Source organism: Microtus pennsylvanicus, chromosome 6, assembly GCF_037038515.1.
Source record: "Microtus pennsylvanicus isolate mMicPen1 chromosome 6, mMicPen1.hap1, whole genome shotgun sequence".
In the NCBI taxonomy this organism is placed as follows: domain Eukaryota; kingdom Metazoa; phylum Chordata; class Mammalia; order Rodentia; family Cricetidae; genus Microtus; species Microtus pennsylvanicus.
This window is the reverse complement of record NC_134584.1, coordinates 79,384,402-79,409,144: the sequence shown is the minus strand read 5'-3', so window position 1 is coordinate 79,409,144 and position 24,743 is coordinate 79,384,402. Positions and strand designations below refer to the sequence as shown.

The window sequence follows — 24,743 nt, the reverse complement described above, 5'->3', positions numbered from 1 at the left end:
GGCTACTGAGGTGTGTGCTTCATTCTAAATGAATGAAGTGTGTTTACACACTGGCCTGGGAACTCAGGACTGTGAAGATGAACGTGAGGAGAATGCAGTCTCGGCTATCTTACGGAATTCAGCCATTATGTCAAACACAGCAGACGCTTTCGCTGGGATTTCAATGCATTTATTTCTATACATTGCCGCACAAATGGAGTTACTCCTTCTTCCTCTGCTCAGTAGCCAGGGTAGGAGCTGGAGTGCTGTGGATTTAAATGTGGAATGGAGCCCTGGCTCCCTCTCACCACTCACATAAATGTGCTTCAGAAATTTGGGGAAATTACTTTCTCAAAGTGGAATGAGTTTATGTGCTTCCCGGCAAGGTATCTGACAGATTTTCAAACACCTAGGAGTCAGTTTTCAAGAAACAGACAGAAAACTAAAGTGTATGAAAAACCATTTAAATTTTCTGGAGCCCCGCACACATTTCACGTGCATCCTCAGTTTTCATCATTTTCTGGCCAGAAGCTCGGACTCCTGGTTTTTATACGATGACCTGGCTACCGTGCAAACAGAGGCAGGCAGTGACGTCATCACATTTCATTATTTTAGGGAGGATATAGCAGTGGCATTCTGTCATCACAACACAGGAGAGACTGCACACTCTAACACCTGCTCACATTTTGTAAAGCTGAAAGCATATTTAAAATAAGCATCAGGATGTCTCAAATACCTGGAAAAGATGAGAACCAAATTCATTCCCTTATTTTTTTAAACTTAAAGTGGGCATAATTTGTTGATCATTTATATAAAATAGAATTTAGCAAACCAGACTTCCACAGTGCAGAAATTCTTGGTTTTTTCAGCTCTGATTTTTTTTAACAAATGATTTATACCACTCTGTGCATGAAAAACTGCCACGTATTTTAACTCCTGACCATTAGAGCCACGGCACACTGAGCTGAGGGCTCCTTTCTAGCCTAATGCCTTAAAAAGCATAAAGCTATGGTCTCACACACCGCCTGTTAGACTCACTGAAGCCCACACTGGGGCTCACCCTCACACTTAGTTAAACATTTTACAAACTCAGAAACTGACTTGAGACCGTTTTGAAAATCTCTGACTATGAATTTTTAAGTTCATATTTTATTAAAACCTGAAATGAGAAGGAAACTTTCAGTTACCTCAGTACCCTATGAAAGGTACTTTACGTGTATTTTTTCAGTCTTCAAAAACATATTGGTGGTTGATGCTCCAAACAGTAAATGGCCTGCCAGAAAAGGTCCTTCCAGCTACTCCATCACTTAGCACCCCCCCCCCCTTTCCAAAGCACACTGGATATGGTTCTGGGATCCACGTGCCTCCCGTGACTTGACTGTCCCTTATTTGTAAGAGACCATCCCACCCCAACCTGCTTCCTCTCCCACTTCCATTATCCTAATTCATCTGATGTTTGTCTATAAAGACGGGCACACATGACACTATACTGGTATCTAAGAACAGCCGTGGAGCACAGGTTTACACGCAGGTCTCTGACGCAAAGCCCTTTCCTAGGAGGCCACAGGTGGTTTACTTTCAAATACAGCACATAAAAGTCTCCAAAAGCTAAAACTGAAAGGAAAGACACATTTTCATAATGAGTCCTACACCTCTTATCCCTCTACCAACAGCCTGCAACTGAGGAAAGCTGCTCCACTCAGGAGAGAAATGAAGGGTTTCAGGCAGAGACAGAGTGGTACTAACGCTAACTGTGAAGTTAGCCTTTCGCTGAGAGATGACCACGGCACGGGGATGGGAGTGAGAGCGCACATTTTTGGATGTATATAGTTCTTATTCTATTCATCTGCAAAAATGTCAATCAGATGCTCCACATGCGGAAACAGACTCAGTGGGCTCTTTCAGTTATCCAGAATTGCTGATAATCTTCAAGCACAGGGATGAAGGTAGACTGTGTGAGAGCCGTCTGACCTGGGTGCTGGGAACCAAACACGTCCTCTCAGCGCACAGAAAGGCCTCTTAGCCCCTGAACCACTGAAACATTCTTCTGTGAGGGGGCTGAGGAGTGCCATTTGTGACCCGCTTCCACCGTGCCTCCCTGCAATAATGAACTGTGCTGTGCCCTCCAATTATGTGCCAGCATAAGCCTTTCTTAAGCTGCTTTTTTCAATAGCAACTTTGATGTCAGTGACAAGGAAGGTAACACATGCATTTCCCAGATATAAATAAAAGTAGAAAGATTTGCAGCAGCATCTTGAGGAGAGCAGTCATTGGGCCACAGATAACCACGCCCCCTCCCCCAGTAGTCACTGGGCCGCAGATAACCACGCCTTTCCCCCAGTAGTCACTGGGCCACAGATAACAACCCTCTCTCCCCCAGTAGTCACTGGGCCACAGATAACCATGCTCTGTCCCTCAGTAGTCACTGGGCCACAGATAACCACGCTCTGTCCCCCAGTAGTCACTGGGCCACAGATAACCACGCCCTTTCCCCCAGTAGTCACTGGGCCACAGATAACCACGCTCTGTCCCCCAGTAGTCACTGGGCCACAGATAACCATGCTCTGTCCCCCAGTAGTCACTGGGCCACAGATAACCACGCTCTGTCCCCCAGTAGTCACTGGGCCACAGATAACCACACCCTTTCCCCCAGCAGTCATTGGGCCACAGATAACAACCCCCTCTGGAGGTGGGTCCCACACAATGAAGGGGAGCAGCATCTCAGGAGTGTATGAAGAACATGTCTTCTAGAACTGGGAGGACATTAGGAGCCTGGCCCCTTTTCAGAGGCTAGGAGGGAAGAGGTTGCGAGGAGAGGCTACAATAGGAGCGCGTGTGAGCTCCCTCAGCCCAGCAAAGATGCCTGAGCTTTCCCACAAGTCAAGCAAGACAAAGAAGAGTGCTGGCTCAGGTCTCTGACCACGCCTCCAGAGGCAGAGGGAGACTCAGGAGCCAAGGCTGCTGGTTTTCTTTAAGGATCAATGGTCAAGCTCACATTGGAGTTCAACGCTCCCAGGGGAGTTGATCCTACAGCACTCCCACGAGAACCGCCATTCTCAACCTTCCTCATGCTGTGGTGACCCCCAACCATACGATTATTTTAGCTGCTAATTCATAACTGTAATTTTGCTACTGTTATGCATTGTAATAGAAATACCTGATACACAGGATATCCAATATGTTACTCCTCTGGGGGGTCGCCACCTACAGGTTGAGAACCACTGCACTAGGGAGTCAACCTTTAGGAGGTGTGCACTGAGGACACAGGCCAGAAGACAGCGGAATATGAGACCCAGACTGCCCCCACTCTCCTCCAACTCCTCCCTCTCCTACGTGGCTAACCTCACAGGGACAAAGACTATTTCAAGAAGGGAGAAGAAGGGAAGCAAGGACAGGAAAAAACCAACAACACAATTTTCTTTTCCATATTGCAGATTACTGGTTGAGTGGATGTGGGAGAGAAAGAGGAAATGTTTGCAATTGGGTAAGAGATTGAAGCAACACTAGACTGAACTAGCATTTTGTTTCTTGTGTATGAAAGCAATAAAGCTTTACATATATACCATTTATCATGTATCATATGCAGTTTTACTCAGCCAATCACCACCATTCAGATCCAAACCTACCAGCACCCCAGAACATAAAATGTGCTCTAGGAGGATCCTTGGCACTCCTTTCCAGTCATCAATCCACCATTCCAGGGACACCTGGCTTTTAGCACAACTGAATCTGAATTGCTCTAATCTTGAAATTCATATACACAAAATCACACTCATGAACCCTTCTGTGTCTGCTTCTCTCCACAGAACAACATCTGAGTAACAACTGTGGCTTTGTGAGAGAGATAAGGAGCTCACTTTTCCCCCAATTTCCGTTGTGTGATTATACCGGAATGAATGAATGAATGAATGAATGAATGAATGAATGAATGAATGAAATGTATGCCCTGGCAATGCTGAAGCACGCTTGGGCAGCCCATATACGGCAGTTCTGTTGAACTTGTCCATATTGGGTTTCATGGTTTAAGTTGATGAGGACAACTGACCAGGTCTCTTCCTCAAGAGGGCACCAGATCTCATTACAGATGGTTGTGAGCCACCGTGTGGTTGCTGGGAATTGAACTCAGGACCTTTGAAAGAGCAGACAATGCTCTTGAAACCACTGGGCCATTTTCTTATTCCTTTACTAAACTAACAATGAACATGAGGTTTTCCACTTTAGCTTACTTTTTAAAAGCTGCAATAAAGGTTCCTGTCTCTTGTTGGATACACACATCCACTGTGATGGGCATATATCTCAAAGTGGAGCGGCTAGCCCTAAAGCAGCCATACACTTAGCACAGGCAGACCTGCCAAGGGAGTATCCAGAGTACCTGACCCACTTCGTGCCCATTTCACCAGCAGTGCCTGGGAATTCCACCTGCTGTGCACCTACATTGTATCTGTTATCAACGATCCTACTCGGATGGAGCCATTCTCATGGAAAGGTGTCTCACTGCAGCTTTAATGCTCATTTTTCTAATTATGGTAACAAACCTCTTTTCATATGTTTATTGAATATTTGAATTTTTCTGGGAATATTTGAATCCTTGATTGTTTTTGTTAACTAGATTATCTAGTTTCTACTGATTGTATGAAGCGTTTCTATTGCTTGGGTACAAATCTTTTGCTGGGTAACTGAAGAGGAATGCCCGTACTCTGAACATCTTCTGGAGCATTGGGGCTTGGGAAATAACATTCTAATCGTCATGAGATGGCGTTGATCAGTCTTTTCATATACAGCTATGTTTTCAAGTGGACTGGATATTTTAATTCTGAAGAATGACTAGGGACAATAAATTCATTCTAAATTTTTTCCAAAAAGAAGGAGTATTTGGCATTACGAAGCAGATGCGAAGAGATCCTAACAAATGATGGGCATTCTGCCTTCTACTCACACCCCACGGGCTCCTGCAGTAAATCAGCCATGCTCAAAGGGTGGCAAAGATTCACCTGTGAAGTAAGTATATCATGTTTTTTTTTTAAAAAATGATCAAGTCCCCTATGAGTATGACACACCTGATTTATCAGGCAAGTTTATTATGATCTGACATGGCTCTGTGGAATCGGAAACCTTCCCATTACAGAATATATGTTGAGTGCCCTAGGGCAGTCCACACCAAGATGTATTTCTCTTATAATTAGATTTTCTTAGGCATGGTATTTGCCATTGGAATTGGTGTGTCTTTGTGGGGGGAAAAAAAAAAAGAATCTGCAGCTCCTCTTAATGAAACAGACGCCAGCCAAAGTGTGTCATCCCAGGTCAGACGGTGGCCTGACACAAACATGTCTGCTTTTGTCCTTGGTTTCCAGAAATGTGCAGCTCCCACATGTGGAAAAGCAGGGTCCTTACAGTACATGACCGCTCCAATTCTCCGCGTGCTCACAGCACTGTAATTTGCACGTTGGGGCCACTATCATCTCGGTCAACAGCACTGGTTCTGAAGGACGAGAAAACTCGCTGAATTGCTACAAGCGACAGCGGCTGACTGATGGGACTCTAAGTTAACTTACCTCAAATTCTACACTTTCTGTGTTTATAGTAAAAGATAACGGGCTACCTTTTAAGTAAGACCACTTTGAAAAGAAAATACTTGGCTTCATTTGGAATAATTTGTATTCTTAATTCATCATATTTCTCACTGAATTTTCTGCTTACTGCCCTTTCCTCTGTGACACAAACAAAGACTCTTCTCAGTTTCTGATCCTAGAAATGCCTTCTTACCAGGCAACTCTTCCACACTGTATAAAACTCCAATTCAAGATTTATAGAGTTCGGCCCCAGACTTTTTCCTCTTCTGCCCTACTGGAAAGCAGGGAGCATTTTGCTCCTTACGGTGCAGCTCCTCTGTAACCAAGTCCTTGGGAGAGCACATCTATAAAGCTGTGCGCGGTTAGATATAGCAGGAGCACACCAAGATGAATGCTGGACCGTTCCCCGAAGTCTCCTAACAGTTCTGCTTTCTGTTTCCTTGAAAGGGCATTTTAAAATGCTAATAAAACTCTAGATGAAGATCAACAAAACACAACAGAGAAACCACCCCTTTGGGGTTTCCGTCACTGTCCTATTTGGTCTGTACTCGGCGGTTCTGTCATGGAATGCGTGGACACAGCAGCCACTGCTGAATGCAGCTAGTAAGCAGTGAAAGGTGGAGGCTGCAGCGAAGGAACCAAATTCTCCATTTTATTTGATTTTTAAATTAATTTAAATTTAAATTGAATTAGCCACATGTGGCTACTTACTCATAGATTAGATAGCACAGGTCCACAAAGGCCCAATTGTCTGTGAAGTGCTTCTCAGTGGGGACACGGGACACCAGCTCTAGTTTAAGACCATTGTAATGTTTTCCATGTAATAACATTTGAGAGATTCTTTTTTTCTCCAGCCTTCCTTGAAAAGAACATTTAAAATACAAATGAGTCAGAGCCCCTGTGACTGGTTGGCTCTGCCCCACTGTGCCGCCAGGAAGGGGTTGAGTAAAGAAGCCAGCCAGGGTTTTACCACACACCATTCTCTTCAGCTCTAATCCACCTTACAAATTATGTCTGATAAATATCCACAAAGTGGCTTCAGGTAGTCAAGCACTAAAAAAAACAAAAATAATCACAAAACTGCAAAACTGTTAATAAATGAAATATCAACCAAAGAACTACTGCACATGACAAAGTAACCTGAAGGTCTATCACAGTAGCACACACTCTTTCATCAATCCTCGACTCCACTTCAGCATGCTCAGGACTTTACTCACAGTTTGGGAAGATCCAGAAAGCTCTGGTTTGGTATTTGTTATGCCACAGCTCACAATTAACACTGCCAGGCTCCTTTCTAATCAATTATTCGTTAAGATGTCTAGCATTTCTTTGGAGGCCCTTACCTCGACATCAGAATGGTTTCAGAGATGACAAATGTGTGTACTTTTCAGAATAAAAGGACTTTAAGCACGTTTTAAAACTAAATGAGAGAGAACAAGGGCAAGAGATGAGAAAGCAATCCTTTTAGTCAAAGCGGAGCTTCCAGCGAGCTGCAGGCAGCACACAGCATGAGAGGATGTGGTCCTGAAAGGGCCCACGTGTTGACAGTTGAGGAGGAGTTTGAAAGCTGAGCGGTACAAAAGCTGTCAGTGGTGCTGTGACAATGTCCCTTAACCAGAGCTACTCCAGTCTCCAAAGCTGCTGGCGACCACGCAGGTGAGATTAATCCAACCAGTCTTTGACACCAAATTAGCATGCTACTCTTTCTCCAAAGACAGCAACCCTGCAAAGAAGTGACTGTGTAAACAAAGGACCATCCTGCCCAGCCCTGAACTCCACAGACACAGGATGTAGTCACTGCTCTGGCCCTCCTTTCTGAAGAAAATGACAATACTAAAATGATGGTATATACTATCATTTTAAGAAGCGTATCCACTTTATGTTGTGGGAGAAAGTCCTACAAATGGAGAGTTTGCCCAAAGGTACTAATATTTACACACTCACACTCAGAAGTCACAGCCCCGCGGACAGTCAGAGAGCTGACAGTATTGCCTCAGTGCTGGTGAGTCTCAGCTTTAAGTGAATCGAGGTGATATTTCAAAGGAAACTGCGCAGATTATCTTGGCTTTTGAGTACCCGCAGCACCTCTCAGGGGCTGCCACTTACTAGCCAGCCTTCTGGAGTACTCATCACTCCTGATTGGCACCACCAAAATGAGAAAGCCAGCCACTGTGGGCAGGACTGTGGCTCTCACACATGCTTCAGATCAGGGACGCAGACGCCTGGATTTACATCGTCCTGCCACTTAGTGCTGCCTGTGTAAGCTAAGCAAGTCATCTCATTTCTTTGAGCTTCTTTCTCCTCGGTACCACAGTAAAACAGTTCTACCCTTTAATGTTAGCATTTGTGTGTTCTAATTACACGATACAGCACTTTGGTCAACATTGTTCTGGGCCTCTTTGGACAGGCATTTGAAATAACAGAACAGTTCCACTTTTAAACATCTGCAATCAAGGCAAATGCAGAGAAGAAAATGAGATTCTCTTCAGTGTATTTTTTACACATGTGTATGTGTGGTGTGTGTATATATGTTCACGTGTGTGGGTGCATGTGCATGCATGTGGAGGCCAGAGGTTACTGGTGTCTTCCTTTACTGCTCTCCACTTTATCTACTTCAGCTAGGGTATCTTGGGGAACCCAGAGCTCACTGATTCTGCTAGTCTAGCTAGCCAGACCATCCTTGGGACCCCTTGTCCCTGCCTCTCATGCCTGGGGTGACTGGTGGGCTTTCATGGGAGTATTAGGGATCTAGACTCTAGTCCTCATGTCTGTATGGCAAGTCTTTATCCTTTGAGCCACCTCCCCAGACCTACACTGAATACGTCTTTACTGGCAATACTGGCAGGGCGATTCTTGTGTCAGAATGATGTCTCCATCAACTTCCACCTTGAGGTTCCTACACTATGAGGGCTGTACGTCAGATAAATAAGGGTTACCCGAAGGCTTGATCACTGATAGAGCATAAACTGAGTAGTGGAAGAGGCATGGTCTTTAATGTTACAGTGAGTGATTATTGCATAGCATAGCTCGGGAGCCCTAAAATAACCTATCTCACAACAATCAATCACATTTAGTTTTCACTTTCCAATCTTTATGAAAGACCAACGATACTGCTAAGCATACAGTTAAGCACACAGTGTAACTGTACAGCCAGCTGATGCCATACTGCTAAGCATACAGGTAACTGTACAGCCGGCTGATGCCGTACTGCTAAGCATACAGGTAACTGTACAGCCGACTGATGCTGTACTGCTAAGCATACAGCGTAACTGTACGGACCGCTGATGCTGTACTGCTAAGCATACAGCGTAACTGTACGGACCGCTGATGCTGTACTGCTAAGCATACAGGTAACTGTACAGCCGACTGATACTGTACTGCTAAGCATACAGGTAACTGTGCAGCTGGCTGATACTGTACTGCTAAGCACACAGCATAACTGTACGGACCGCTGATGCTGTACTGCTAAGCATACAGGTAACTGTACAGCCGACTGATACTGTACTGCTAAGCATACAGGTAACTGTACAGCCGACTGATGCTGTACTGCTAAGCACACAGCATAACTGTACAGACCGCTGATGCTGTACTGCTAAGCACACACCATAACTGTACGGACCGCTGATGCTGTACTGCTAAGCACACAGGTAACTGTGCAGCTGGCTGATACTGTACTGCTAAGCATACAGGTAACTGTGCAGCTGGCTGATACTGTACTGCTAAGCACACAGGTAACTGTACGGACCGCTGATGCTGTACTGCTAAGCATACAGCGTAACTGTACGGACTGCTGATACTGTACTGCTAAGCATACAGGTAACTGTACAGCCGGCTGATGCTGTACTGCTAAGCATACAGGTAACTGTGCAGCTGGCTGATACTGTACTGCTAAGCACACAGCGTAACTGTACGGACCGCTGATGCTGTACTGCTAAGCATACAGCGTAACTGTACGGACCGCTGATGCTGTACTGCTAAGCATACAGCATAACTGTACGGACCGCTGATGCTGTACTGCTAAGCACACAGCATAACTGTACGGACCGCTGATGCTGTACTGCTAAGCATACAGCATAACTGTACGGACCGCTGATGCTGTACTGCTAAGCACACAGCATAACTGTACGGACCGCTGATGCTGTACTGCTAAGCATACAGCGTAACTGTACGGACTGCTGGTGCAGTCAAGCTGCATCGCTGATGGGTCCCAAAAGCCGTGTCAGAAGCATCAAGTCTGAAATGAAAGTAGACTGAAATCTGAAGAAAAGGTTAGCCAACCCAAGTTAACCAAGATAAAGGCCCCCAAAATAATTTGCAAAGCAATTTCCTTCATGTGTTTAATAAATATGTGTCAGAATAAACAAAAATCACAGAAACTGAAAGTTTTTTTTAAAAAAATCAATTAAAATAAAGTCACAGGGCATGGTGGAGAATTATTTCTGGCAGTTCTTTGATATAATGTGGTTAGTACTTCTCCTCAGTCAAATTAACACAGTTTGCCATAGTAGATTTACAGTCACAGCCCCACGCTCCCAAGAGGCCTGGTCTAAGAACCAGAGGAGGAGGCCCCTTAAGCCTTGGAGTAGTCTGGCCCTCTCCTCTGTTCACAGGGACGAGGAGACCATGCTTCAGAACTGACTTTGGGATTAGAAACCAGACTATGTGTGCCAATGGACATGCTGTCTCTCGCTGGTCTACCCACTCCTGTCGTGTGCTCCCTGCCACACTGCTGACTGAAACATGCTCAAGCAAGGTGGTGTCAGCTCCTGTCTCTAAAGTAAGTCCTGAGCAGGCTGGCCAGGCACTTGAGGTCTGGTGAGAATTGTCAGTGTTTTCCCTTCACCTGCCAGGCACAACAAAAGGAACACAGAATTTTCAAGTGTGCAAAAGCAGTCTCAGAGTTCACCTTTTCTCACTCCCACCCTCCTTCACAGAGCTTTGGGTACTTCCATGGAAGAAAACTTGGTTTTATAAAAAAGAAACCTTTATTTCAAACCACTCTTGTTATTCGGATTCTTCTCTGTTTCCTCCTGTGGTTTGCACAGGGAGCGTCCCCCCATGCTCCTGAGTTTGACGCTTGGATCCTAGTTGGTATTTTGGAGGTTGTGGGGTTTTGGGGAACAAAGGACATAGCTGGAAGAAATAGAGCATCAAAGATTGGGTCTTGAGGGTTCCAGGCCACCCCCATTTCTGGAGCCACTTTCTACTTCTTGTTCTGACAAGGAGTGAAGAAGCCATGTAGCAAGCCACTGCCACAGACTGTGATGCCCTGCCCCCACACCTCCTTTCTAATCACAATTACCCTTTAATCTTCTCTTCCCTGAAGCTGTTTCCTTCAGGTGAGAGGTGTGTGTGTCGTGTGCGTGAGTTGTGTGTGTGTGTGTGTGTGTCGTGTGCATGAGTCTGTGTCACAGTTACGAGAGAAAGAAGAAATACTCATCTTTCAAATGCTTACTTAAAAGTAAAGAAAGAAAGAAAAAAAGAAAAGGGTAAATAAAGTCAGTGAATCATATCATGGCCAGAGAAAGATAATCTAGCAATTGACGATTTGGCCACTTTCCTGTTAACTTGAGGAATAATCTGTGGACTTTGCAGGAAAAGAAAGTCAAGATGAACACATTTGTGGATGGCATGCTTAACATTGTCTTTAAAAAAAAAAAAGTCCTCAGACTTAGGTTTTGAAAGAAACTTATTCGACTTCCCTTACCAAAGGCTTTCCTTGGTAGGCGCGCACATGCGTGCGCACACACACACACACACACACACACACACACACACACACACACACTTGTTCTGAGTTCATTTCTCAGAGTCTTCATTCATTATCTCACCATGCAGCACAAATGTGGTGTAACACAAGTAAAAAGTCACAGGACAGAACAAAGGCATGGGATCTACTTCTCCACTAGAGAGGAACTGTAGAGACAGGCACCCCCTTAGTTACCTTTACTGTAACTCTGCCAAAGCCCCTGACGAAAGCAACCTGAGGAAGAAAGGGCTTATTTTGGCTCAGAGTTTGAGGATGCAGTCCATCATGGTGGCAAGAGCCCGAGGAGGTGTGGAGAGACAGGAGAGAGATGCTGGTGCACAGCTCACGTCCATATTTAATTCAGTCCAGCCCAGGGAATGGTGCAATCCACACTTAGGGTGTCTGCCTGTCCAAATTAACCAAATCTAGAAACTTCCTCATGAGTATAATCAGAGATTAGTATTCTAGGTGATTATTATTATAGTGATAATGCTAAGCATCACACTCATGAAAATCTCTTATATTTATTTTTGTATGTATGAGTGCAGTACCTGCGGGGGTCAGAAGTGCAAGTCGGACTCTCTGGAACTGGAGTTACAGATGTTTGTGAGCTTCCATGTGAGTGCCGGGATAGAACTCTTCTCCAAGATCAACAAGCGCTCTTAACCACTGAGCCACCTCTCTAGCCCCCACCATCTCACTCTTGAGTTTCACTGAGCTTACCTGCACCATAGATGAGTTATTGTTTTATCTTACAGGGTACTGCTGGCCAATGCTTAGTAAATATTCGTCTTCTTTGTTTCTTGTAATCAAAGCAAAGAAGCTTTTAGCTGGTCTGAATGTAGTGAGGATAGTGGAAGGGGTCAAAGAAACAGAACTGACACTGGCTTCCAGGGCTGAGTGGGGTTTTAGTAGAAGACGATAGCAAGTAAGCGATTCATAGTGGAAGAGCTTCACGAGAAAATAAAATGGAATTATCAGCTGTATGTGGTATATTTCAAAGCAGCAGACAGGCTAAGACCAACAACTAGCCTAGGAGTTTTCACTGCAGTGTTATGGAAGGAAGGCTACTGAGCTAATATAAAACTAAGACACACATTTGTCTTAAAGACAAAGACTCTAGGCCGGGCAGTGGTGGCGCATGCCTTTAATCCCAGCACTCGGGAGGCAGAGGCAGGCGGATCTCTGTGAGTTCGAGACCAGCCTGGTCTACAGAGCTAGTTCCAGGACAGGCTCCAAAGCCACAGAGAAACCCTGTCTCGAAAAAAAAAAAAAAAAGAAAAAGAAAAAAGAAAAAAAAAAGAAAGAAAAAGACAAAGACTCTTGCTCATCAACCTTAACCAAAGCAGTCTTTATCTGAGGGCATCCAAGAACTAATGGAACACAGGAAAAAGAATGCCTTTTATGGGGAGAGAAAAGAGTGGGTATCAGTCCTTGGGAGGAAGGCAAGGTCCAGTGCTAAGACAAAAGATCAATATTTAAGAGTATGTCACTTTCCTTCATGACATATAAGGTATAAGGATGTTTTCTTATGCCCAAAGGGGCTGAGAGCTAGCTACCAATAATTTATCAGGGTAATCCCCCATTTAACCACAGAGATTATTGTAGTCTTCTGTGTTTGTCTCTTTGCCTCTGTCTCATTAGCTCTTCTTTTCTCTTTCACAACACAGTCTTTTGGGTTTTTTTGACTCCATGGAAGATGACTAACTCGAGGAAATGATACAAATATTCTGGACTTTAAGCAAAACATAATTCGCAACACAGTCTTTTGTTTTTTTCTGACTCCATGGACGCTGAGCATATCGATTAGCACCGTTTCTTTTCACCCAAGCCGAGCTGCTTGCCAGGGAACCAAGGGCAGAGAGGCTGCAGAGCTTCCAGACTCTCCAGAGAAGACATCAGCTCACTTTGTAGTGCCACATCTATGTCACAGGGAACATGGACAAAGAAAAGATGTCCTAGCCATTTCATTTAGCATGGGTGGTATGGCACATTTGATATCTAGCCTGAAGACTTCTTGGTGATGAGAATAAAATGTAGTTTAGTCAACTATAGAGAATACAAAGTGAGGTTGAGAAAATACCAAATCAAAAAGGCCCAAAGTCATCAAACGAAGCAGCATGTGGCTGATTCATATCTGGATTTGTGAGGGGATCATAGAGTTCACTGTACCCAACTGACTGCAGCAGCCTGTGCTTGGCAACAGAAAAGCCCGATGGGAAGGCTGATGATAGAAGATCAGATAATCTGCAAAGCAGATAATCTGCTACTCAAAATGGAGCATTAGAACAGTCTAGTCGAACACCTGAGCCCCCATAATATACCCTTTCCAGCCTACAGTCAGAGCCTCTGAGACTATTGACCCAAGCCCAGAGGCAGCATGGAGGCTCACAATTAAAAGGCTTTGACCCAAATTTTGACCTCAGGGTTTGCTTCCTGTGGAGACTGTCTGAACTGGCCTAACAGAATTGAAGAGCTTAGGAATAGTGCCCAAATTACTTCCGTTTTACGGTCCCACTCACCAAACCATTAAGGCCGTATTTGCTGCTCAACAGCTCAAGACAGTCCACATCCATCAGTATTTATAGAGAGTTATGCTGTTCCCAGCAATTACCCCTTACTCCTGTCAAAAGTGAGGCTTTAGTTCAGACATACTTTGGCAGCTTCTAAAGCTGTTTATTGTAGCAGATTCATCAGGAGCCTTGGAGAGATTGTCAGCACAAACACATCCTTGGGAAATGAGATAGCCAATAGGAAAGTGACCACCTTAGTTCTGCAATTGTTGCAGATGGTAGAATTAACTGTATTCAATATTAAGATAGCTAGCCTAAAATGAAAGCGAGCAGACGAGAGCCGACATCCTGCTACCCACTGGGAAAGAAGCTACTAAAGGACTAGCTTCACACAGAAGTAGAGCATTGAGACTATTCATTTGGAACCAGCATGTCTTAGTTTTCATTTCTCTGAGCCAGTCTACAGCCCTATCAAAAAGCAGAACAAAATCGACACCTACTAAAAATTAAGGAAGAAAGGCCTTTTCTTCTGAGTTCATGTGACTCTTCAACAGAGGCATACAGGCTGCCTCAGTCAACTCTGCATTGGTAATCAGTGACACGGTGCCAGTAGACACATGGCCATATACTTAACGTTACAAGAAGATAACAGTGAGTCTGGGAAAACAGAATTCTGCCATTTTAAACTACTGACTCTCAATGTGTAAAACACTATCTTTAAGTAATGTATTTTACTTGTTTTTTCAAACTGGAGAGATCCTGCCTCTATTTATTTTTAGTTTTAAAAATAACCCAATTCACCACATGTACCTAGCTAGCTCCAGCTCCACATGTGTGTTTTGAGTACCTGCTACACATAGGGCACTAAACTTACTGGTGCAGAAGGTCACACAGAAATTACATCATACATTATATATCATAGTGTGGGATGCAGGAAATCTAGTGCCATGTTTTGAAGCAAATCCATCTGATTCCAGTATTCAATGGTAAAAGCAACAATTTTTTAAACCGATATCTCTATATTATGATCATTATGATTGTTGCATTGTAGAGTTTTTCTAGTATGTACGCTTTCCCTTTTAAACTTAAGTAATACTTTAATGAAAGAATCGAATATTTACTTACAAAAGCGTAATGTAGCATTGTTTATTTTAATTTCTATAATCTCAGAGAATAGATAACGTACACAGTTATAGACCTGAGCACTTATTAAATTTCAACAGTTTCACAATCTCTTGTGTGAAGAAATTCTGCCTACCACTTCATCAAAATTTTCAATCTGTCAGACCGTTCATTTGTAGTGAGAATTTTGCTACACAGACAGAAGCAGGTTCTGTAGGAACTGAACTTCACACATTCTTGTGGTTCTGCTTAAAGAATGGAATATAAATTAGTTTCAGACCTTAGGAAGGGCCTGTGCAAATGAAGCCCCTTCGTTAGCTTCTGAGGAAATCTGCCTCTGCCTGTCAGTCTTGTAACCAACTTCCATCCTGGGAATGATGTAAAACAGAGCAACAAATCTCTGAAATTTAAGTCGGAGCGGAAACATATTGCCCTGAAAGTTAATTATAAGAGCTGTGTGGTCATTTGTGTAATTGAACCACCAAGGAGCCCCCAGAAACCACTACACCATCACCACGCGCAGTGTTGGGAGGAGGCACAAGGTTAATCACTCATTTCCACTTTCCATCCGTCTCAATTACTGCTAGGGGATGCTTCAATTAGTCATTCCCTCTCTTTCCTGGGATAGGCAGAGACTAGAGATAACTCATCCCAAACATACTCTACAGTTTGAACCCTTCCGCTCGCCAACGAAGCATCCTCACTGGAGGGAGACAAGCACCATTTGCTATCCCCACTCTGCAGCCTGTCACTGCCACTCTCTTGTCAGACAGAAGCCATCCATCTCCAGGGAAGCCAGGACCACTTCTCCCTTCCCCCAGAGGAGCAAGTTCTGTCTCTACCACATACTTGCCCCAAGACAGCTCTAGGCAATTGCTCTTAAAAACTGCCCTCGGATGACCCCTCTGGGAGCCAGCCCCTAAGATCCTCCTCTGCGATCAGTCACCCAGTGGCATTCGCAGCTCTCCTCTCCACCTGTCTACTTTCGATTCTAAAGTCTACAAAAGCAAGCACTTCAAAGACTCTTTAAGAAGTTATTTGTGGGTCAATGATTTATAGAACATTACTCTCAAATAATGATTTCTAAATTCAGAAGGAAAAATAAAATGTTTTCCATCTTTATAAATTCATGGTATAATAAAGAATTCTGATCCAGCGAGGGCTTTGGTTATGTTCCTACTTTGGAAAAACACAAGCATGTGAGTCCCAGCACACCACGGAGACACCCTCTGTGCGCGTCTAGCAGCATGGCAGAAGTGGCACTTAGGAACAGCACAGAGCACCTTCCCAGTTACGTTTTCAGAGGCCGTGCACTCTCCTGGGGAGGGGGAGGTCCTCAGTTGGCTCCAGGTCTGTGTATGGTGACCAGTTTCTAATCGATCCCATCCTTATTTGTGTCATTTTTGAATTTGTAGGACATTAACATCACGGGGTAATTGCTAGTTCCCATGAAGGCTTCACTGGACAGTCTACTGATTTCCGTGGACAGGACAGGGCAGGTGGTAGGGGAGCCTGGGGCCATTTCCCTATCTGTATCCTCAGGACTACAAGGAACTGGCACATATTTAACTCTCAGTGAGTTCAAAGAAAGAGACATAGAATGGATATCATCAAATGGTGAAATCATGTGTTTGAAAAACTGACATCAAATTGTACTGCTCAAGGTCATGGTCAATGACCAGAAGAATTTTAGGCTTTAACAGGCTATACTAAAAATCTACACTGGAATTACTTTATAAAGAGCTAGTATAGATGTTTGTGATGTACTGCTGGGAAGTCCTAAATATGGAGATATTCTTAATATAAAAAGCCCCCTTTTAGGAAAAGTCCAGAACTCAAGAGATTGAAAGCATTTCAAATACATTTAAAAAATCAAAGCATTTTAAAATTTTGCATAAAAATTAATTCTTATATACAGATTTTTCTCATCAGAATGTACGTTGCTTCAAAAACAGTGAAATTCCAAAATTCAATCTTGATTCACAGGTCTTCTCTATCGTGGGCCCCAAATATCTCCATGCCTCCAAACATAATTAGATTCATATTGGTGGGTAGAGCATTTGATAAGGAGAAAACCTGCTTCCCGTGGTACCCGCACATTTGTGCACAGTCTCCACATGCTTCCCCTAGTGCTCACGGAAGCCAGAAGATGGCATGAGATGGAACTCAAGTGACAGATGCTGGGAATCGACTCCAAGGCCCCGGAATAGGAACAGTGCCCTTACCCCTCAGCAACATTTTCCTTTACGAAGAAGAGCCGCACTATAAACACCTCGGTTACCTCCCATGTCTTTCCTCCCTCTTTCCTTAAACAGTCAAATTGCCACACCCACTGGTTCTTTCATTCCCTCTGACATAACCAGACTCAAGTTTTCATTATTACCTCGTGTCGTCAGATAGTAGTGTGGAAGGAGATAACAGCAGCAGGGTCACCTCCAGACTGGGGTCACCTCCAGCACCGGGGTCACCTCCAGCACCAGGGTTACCTCCAGCACCGGGGTCACCTCCAGCACTGGGGTTACCTCCAGTACTGGAGTCACCTCCAACACTGGGGTCACCTCCAGCACTGGGGTCACCTCCAGCACTGGGGTTACCTCCAGTACTGGAGTCACCTCCAACACTGGGGTCACCTCCAGCACTGGGGTTACCTCCAGAACTGGAGTCACCTCCAACACTGGGGTCACCTCCAGCACTGGGGTTACCTCCAGCACTGGAGTCACCTCCAACACTGGGGTCACCTCCAGCACTGGGGTTACCTCCAGCACCAGGGTTACCTCCATCACTGGGGTCACCTCCAGTACTGGAGTCACCTCCAACACTGGGGTCACCTCCAGCACCAGGGTTACCTCCATCACTGGGGTCACCTCCAGCACCGGGGTTACCTCCAACACCAGGGTTACCTATATAGCATGTTTTCCCCCTTCTCACTGCAGCAATCACAGAAGACAGTAACATCTCTCTGAAGATACCCACTGTATATTTACAGTATAAATCTGTAAATGATGTATTCGGTGGCAAATATTTGTCTATTATGCACAGACCTCAGGTTCTCTTCCCAACCCCTCTCCAGATGTGTGTGGAATACCAGGAGTTTGGACATACATTTAGTTAATAGGTCATTATATTTTCTTATGGGATTTCACAGCAAATGTTCCAGATTAACTAGTTGTTTCTTTAAGCATTTGATTATTTTGTCCTTCAGAATGTGTATGTCAGAGTTCCAAGAATAGTATAATGAAGACCGGGACAGCTTTGCCTTATAGTCAAATTTTCCTATTTTCTTTCATCTCACTGGCTTTCCTTGGAATGCACAGTATTCTCATGTACCCACACGCCATCACATAGCCTTCCAAGTCTAACACGGACACTTCAACCCTTAAAAACTTCCTTCTCTAGTTTCTTTCTGCCTGTCCCCAGCTCTTCTTTCTTCCCTCCCTTTCTCTCTCCCCGGGGGTTGAAGCTATGGGCTCTTACATGCTAGACAAGTAATTTCTCTGTACCCCAGCTCCCGGTGTCTCTCTTATATCTCTTACTTATGGATACACCACATATCATTCAGTAGTTCTTAAACACTGGTGGACAGAAAAATGTATTCCATATCAAGCTGTATTTTTCAAAGCTTAGAACAGCCACTTTCAGACATTGCATAACCTTAGCTGCAAAATCAACCATATTCCTCCACCCCCACCGAAAGTCCCTGAAGACCCAGGCCTATGATATTGCCAGCATTTAGAGGGTTGAAGTAGAAGGACTGTCCTAGGTTTGGGGCTAGCCTGGGCTACAGAATGAGGCTCTGTCTGAAAAGGAAACTACTTAATAAAAGCACATAAGGAGGAAATTTTAGTTTCCATTTCTTATCTTTCAAAAACTTTACATTTTTATCAACGTACTTAACTTTAGCAGTGAAAATATTGATGAAATAATAGCTCTTCCATTTTCAATATAATTCAATCTCTATAGGGCTTTAAGAGATAGGCATAATGACCACATTACAGGAGGAAACTGAAGTGCCTGAGATCAAGTGCCATGTCTGAGCCCATAGAAGGAGCCTGGTGCTGAGATGAGAACTTTACTTCTTAGCTTTGTACTGTTTGTATTGCTTGCTTGACCTGAAGCAGGGTTCAGTGAGTTTAAGATGACTTGTTCAGAACTGAATGTTGGTGCCATGGGAATTCAGCAGTAAAAGCAACAACAATAAAAATAACTCCAACTTCTAATAGACAACTAAAGAGAAGCTTATACTCTCTGTCACCGCACAGCGACATGATTTGGGGAACACGGTAAAAGATCAATCTGGCTTTCAACATTTTATTAATCATTACCAGTAGCAACACTTAGAGGCATATGTTCAAAACATGCCATATTCACTGACTTCTTTGGGATGAGAGGTTCTGAGGATGAGCTGAGAACTTATTCTTCTCCCTCTGGTCACTCTGGCTCCAGAGAGCCCCTTTAGATGGCGCCTTGACCTCACTCCTGGGCATTTAATACTTCCCTGGACAGCACAAGCCAAGAGTCTTTTGTTATTAAACAGGGAGTCTTACTTCCAGCTCTTGCAGTCAAGAGACTCTACACCAAGAATGACCTTCTGGCTGAGGAAGGCTCTGGAACCTTAAGGTCTAGTGTCAGGGCACTCAGAAGCCTTGCTTCAACACGAAGAAACAAAGAATTACTGCACAGAACACTTCTGATCAATGCCTATGTCCCTTATTCAGAGAGTCTTCAAAGCCACACTGTGTTGAGCTTCAATACTACAACTGATGCTGTGCTCCCTGCCCCCTCCCCCAGTCCAGTGTGATTGTGTTAGACATGGCCTTTTGGTAATTAGGTCACAAGTGGAATAGTCACGAATTGGATTAGTGCCTTTAAGAGAAAAGGCAGAATGAGCCCACTGTTTACTATGACAGATACAAGCAAGAGGCAGCCTGATCTTATGAGGAACTAAACCTGACTATCCGGCTTATGGGTTTTATCTCCCCAGCACAAGGAGCTCTATGTAAGTTCCCAAACTACATTATCTATTATGCAGGCGAGGTTGCTTAAAGCAAATATATATATATTCAATGAGATCTTTCTCTTCTCTGGGTGTAATGTGTGTATGCATATGTACACACACATGCATGTGCACATGTTTATACAGGTGTATTCACCATGCTTGTACATCTAGAGATCAGAGGTTTTCTTAGTTTGCGTTTTTATTGCTGTGAAGGGACACCATGACCACTGCAACTCTTATAAGGAAAACGTTTAACTGGGGCTGGCTCACAATTCAGAGGTCTAGCTTATTATTATCATGGGGGGAGATATGGTGGCGAGCAGGCAGACATGTGCTGGAGAAGTAGCTCAGAGAAACATCTGGATCCTCAGGCAGCAGCAAGAGAGAGTGACTCTGGGCCTGGCTTGAACATTCCTCCAACAAGGCCACCCTCTTAAGAGTGCCATTCCCTATCAGCCTATGGGTGTTGTAGCAGTCAGCTTGTATGTTCCTGGCTGCCCAGACTCCGGAAATAACCACAGAAACTATATTATTTGCAATACTGTTTGGCCAATAGCTTAAGAGTATTTCTGGCTAACCCATATCTCAGATTAGCCATCTCCATTAGAGATGGCCCATCTCACTTAGAGCTGGTGTTTCAGACATTTGTAAGTTACCACGTGTTGCTAGGAACAGGACCTGGGTCCTCTGCAAGGGCAGCAAGGGGTCTTAACCACTGAGCCAACTCTCTACTCTGGTACAGGTATTCTTTTTTTGTTTTGTTTTGTTCTTTGAGATCGGGTTTCTCTGTAGCTTTTGAACCTGTCATTGCACTAGCTCTGTACACCAGGCTGGCCTCTAACTCACAGATTCACCTGACTCTGCCTCCTGAGCGCAGGGATTAAAGGTGTGCGCCACCACCACCTAGGTACCAATATTCTTAACACCGGTAGGTATTAAAGGTTAGGAATGGAAGAGGTGCAGGAAGAAGATGTAGAATCCTTTAGAGGTGATTACTTCAATCTGAACCTTGGAACTTCTGGGAAGGTACAAACAGGATGAGAAGACAATGGGTGCTGTTTCCCTGCTTAGATTGCTGGTAATATTACTTGCAAGGTATTCAAATTTACTCAGCTTAAACTTGTTTGCAATAGAAGTACCTTTTTCCTTAAATTTAACTTCAGATTTGCCAGAATCTTTGTTTTGTTTTTCAGGACAGGATTCTCGTACAGTTGTGTTTGTCCCGGAACTCTCTCTCTCTCTCTGTAGACCAGGTTGGCCTTGAATTTAGAGATCTGCCTGATTCTGCCTCCTGAGTGCTGGGATTAAAGCTGTGCATCACCACCATCAGGTGAAATTTTTTACTTAAAAAAAAAAAGGTTGTGCTGGCAAGATATCTCAGTAGGCAGAGGTGCGTGCTGTGCAAGTCTAGGGCTACGAGTCCGATCCCACAATCCAAGCACGGATGAAAGACGAGAACTGACTCCACAGAATGGCTCTTGAGATCCACATACATGAATGAACGTACAGACAGATCAGAGACCGCACTCAAGAATTAATAACTAATAATAACAATAGTAATAATAGTCATAAAGGTGAAAGATACAAAAGAAAGATTTTCTTTGAAATTAAAGCTACTTGGTAAGTAAACCCAAGCAAAATACATATGAAGCTAGAAAGGATACACACTGGCACTATTACCCTGCTAGAAGTCAGGGCACCCGGAAGGCTGAGGTCAAAGAGCCCTGAAATCAAAACCCGTCTGTATCATGTTCCAGACCAGCCAGGCCTCTCAGGGAGCGTCAGACAAGCCTGGACTGCAAGGCAAACACCAAAGCAGCCCATCCTGCAGGCACGGTGTGGGGTGCTGCATAATAGAAGTGCTTACCGACTGTACAAAAATAAGCAAACAATATACCATCTGAACCTACAAAGAAAATTCCTACTTTTCTTAAAAGAACGTGTAGACTATGTAAATGCATGGTTTTGGTACAATTGTAAAGAATCACTGCTGTTTGCTTTTAAGTTGATTTTTAATTGGTATATTAAAAGTTGTATATAACTGTGGGGGACCATGATCTGCTAGATACATGAATACATCATATATAACATTTAAATCGGGGTAAATATATCTGTTTATCATTTCTTGATGGTGAAAAGACTCCTTTCTTCTACCTAACAGAACACCACTGCTATCTCTGATGACTACACTGCTCCCGAGCACAACACGGCTTGGCCTCATCATGGCCGTTTCGCAATCTTCATCACAATTCTCTAGGCATATTCTATACAACGTACCAAACGTCCCGGTACTGTGTCCCCAACCGTGCATGCTGCAAAAGTGTGAAGAGGAAAGCAGTGTCAGGTGTCCATTTGTCAGGTGCAGATCAATGTCTCTCAAAAGAACATTCTGGGCTAAGGGTTATTCCTGTTACCAAACAGAGAAACAGCTCGTGTGACCATCACCAAAAAAGAAAAGCGTAAAGACGCTGCTAAAAGCACAGAATTCCTGAACTCTTTGACCTAATTGAAGCTGAGAAATAAAGTGTATCTCAGACTCTCAGTACAGTCCACTCCGACACTTGGTGCGAGGTGCAGAGATGGACTTCAAAGTGCCCAGTCAACTGCTAAGGCCTTAGCCACACCAAAGGTGGATGAAGTCTTGTCTTCTGCAAGTCAATACATCTTCTGAAAGTCCCAACATCCCCAACCATCCCCACCTCTAATCAGTAACTGTCATTAAAAGCTCTCATTAGGTAAAGTAAGTGTAATTAGAGGAATATGCCCTCACAGGGTGTACCACACTAGAGGGCTGGAAGGGTTCATAAATTAGTGCCAATTCTCTGTCCCTCTATCTACTTCCAATTTGCTGTGAGAGAAAAAAAATCGTATTTGTACACATTAAGGCAAAAGCCCACTGGCCCTACAAAATTAGCCTGAACACAAACTGTGCTAACTTGAGGGCCTCCCTATTTCATTCTCTGTCTCAGAAATAAAAGAGATAAAGTTTGCCATCAATAACACTGAGCCTATCTGCTGAATCCTGCAGATTCCAAGGCATTAATAATTTAACCTCTTGTGGGAATTTTGTCATGGTGGAAATACAGTGTCTGCAAAACGGAGCTCAGGGTATGTTCACTGTGATATTCTTGTGTTCCTGCACAACTGCTGTGCTCATCACAGCACACAGAACAACATGGGGCCCTGCTGTCACTCCACAATTTCTGAGACATGACTTACATGTTAAAGTTGTTACACATAACATGATACATGGTAATCTCAAGTGAAGAGATAACGTTATGCTGTCACTGCATCGTATAAATTAAAGGGACAGGTAAATGTGCTTTATTTCCTTTAGTTCCTGTGCAGGCACACCACTCCTTACAAACACGGAGATCGAATGGTCAGAGGGAGTAACAAGGAAAGAAAAACATTTTGGCCATCTCTTTATAGGGAGGTGTGTGTGTGTGATTTAAGTGAGCAGATGAGTGTGTCGCTCTATAGTGTATATGCAGATAAAAGGTTCTTGTTCATGTACAGCCTTCTTGGTGAGGTATACCCTGCGAGGGAACAATTTTCTAATTACACTTACTTACCTAAGGAGAGCTTTCATGCAATTCCTGACTAGACTGAGGATGTCTGGAGACGTGGAAGACAGGGCTCATCTGTCTTTTGTGTGGCTCTGTCACTAGCAGTTGACCAGCCACTCTGAAATCCAGGTATGCACAACATACACACATCCGCATAACTATGTCCCTCGGATTTACTGAGAAACTAGACATCACTAAGGTCGGTTATGTCATTCACTACTTATCATCTAAGAAACTACTGTATACATAGATGACATCTGCACAAAAGGCCACCAGTATTTCCTCAGGATACCCCTTAGGAGATGAGTTAATGCTACCGTTGAATTTATTTTTTTAATTTTGGTTTTAGTGATTGAGACCCACGGTCTCATAACCAGCCAGTGTGCAACTTCCACTGAACGACACCCCTAAACCCTCTTTAGCAAGTCCCAAGACAGGGCAACTCCTGCAAAAGTCAGTCTTATGCTAGCCGTGCTCAAGAAGCAAAGGCTTTCCTTCAGTTCTTTGAAAACATCACAGGATCCATGCCTAAGGCCCACAGAACAAGCTGTTCTCGCCTCTGAACTGTTCTCCATAAGGCTATTGCTTAAATATCCACTTAAAAAGTCCACCACTCAGAAAAGTCCATGCCTGAATCCTTCCTTGTATCTACCAAATTTAGCTAAACAATAACCAAGTTAATTAAGTAAAATGTTAAGTAATAGTTACTAGCAACTAAATGTTACTATGCGTTAGGTCCCATGCCCTAATTTTTACATATACTTTTAAAAATTAGCTTTCACAACAACCCATAGTATTTACATTTAGAGATATAAAGATGAGTTTAAGGAATATGTGTTTGGTCACACAGTCTCTAGGTGGTAGAGGAAGAACTCAAGGATATGGCCTAAGTATTACATTCTCTATTTACACCCTACAAACTTTGGTTAAGTCTAGCATGCAACTGTCTACTCCATGCTAACTTGTAAGATTATGATGCATCGTATTAATATATTTCAAATGCTGAATTTGGAATGCTAAACTACCATAAATTATTACAAAGTCCTATATCAAACATGCCTAAAATCAGTGTAACAGAAGCATGTTTCATGGGTCTTCCGGGAAGGCACTGGAGTGTGGGTACCCACCAACAAGAACAATTATCAGGGCATCTTTTGAAAATTCAGTTATGGGTGACTCTCACAAGTATAAACAAATCTGAAAACCTCATCAAAATGTTACATAAAACAAAGATAAAACTGTTCC

The 24,743-nt window shown here is 43.7% G+C and overlaps 1 protein-coding gene across 4 annotated transcripts in view; it reads right to left on the bottom strand.

The window, feature by feature from the left end:
* Slc10a7 (solute carrier family 10 member 7) overlaps window positions 1-24,743 on the bottom strand; it is a 231,037-nt gene that overhangs the window by 101,735 nt on the left and 104,559 nt on the right. Inside the window, exon 6 of one of the 4 annotated variants that reach the window (XM_075976521.1) lies at window positions 21,984-22,241. The exons of the other annotated variants lie outside the window; for them this stretch is intronic. Within the exon in view, the coding sequence (XP_075832636.1) occupies window positions 22,194-22,241 (48 nt within the window). The 3' untranslated portion in view covers window positions 21,984-22,193. Of the gene's footprint in view, window positions 1-21,983; window positions 22,242-24,743 lie in introns of those variants that run through there. 4 annotated transcript variants of the gene reach the window in all.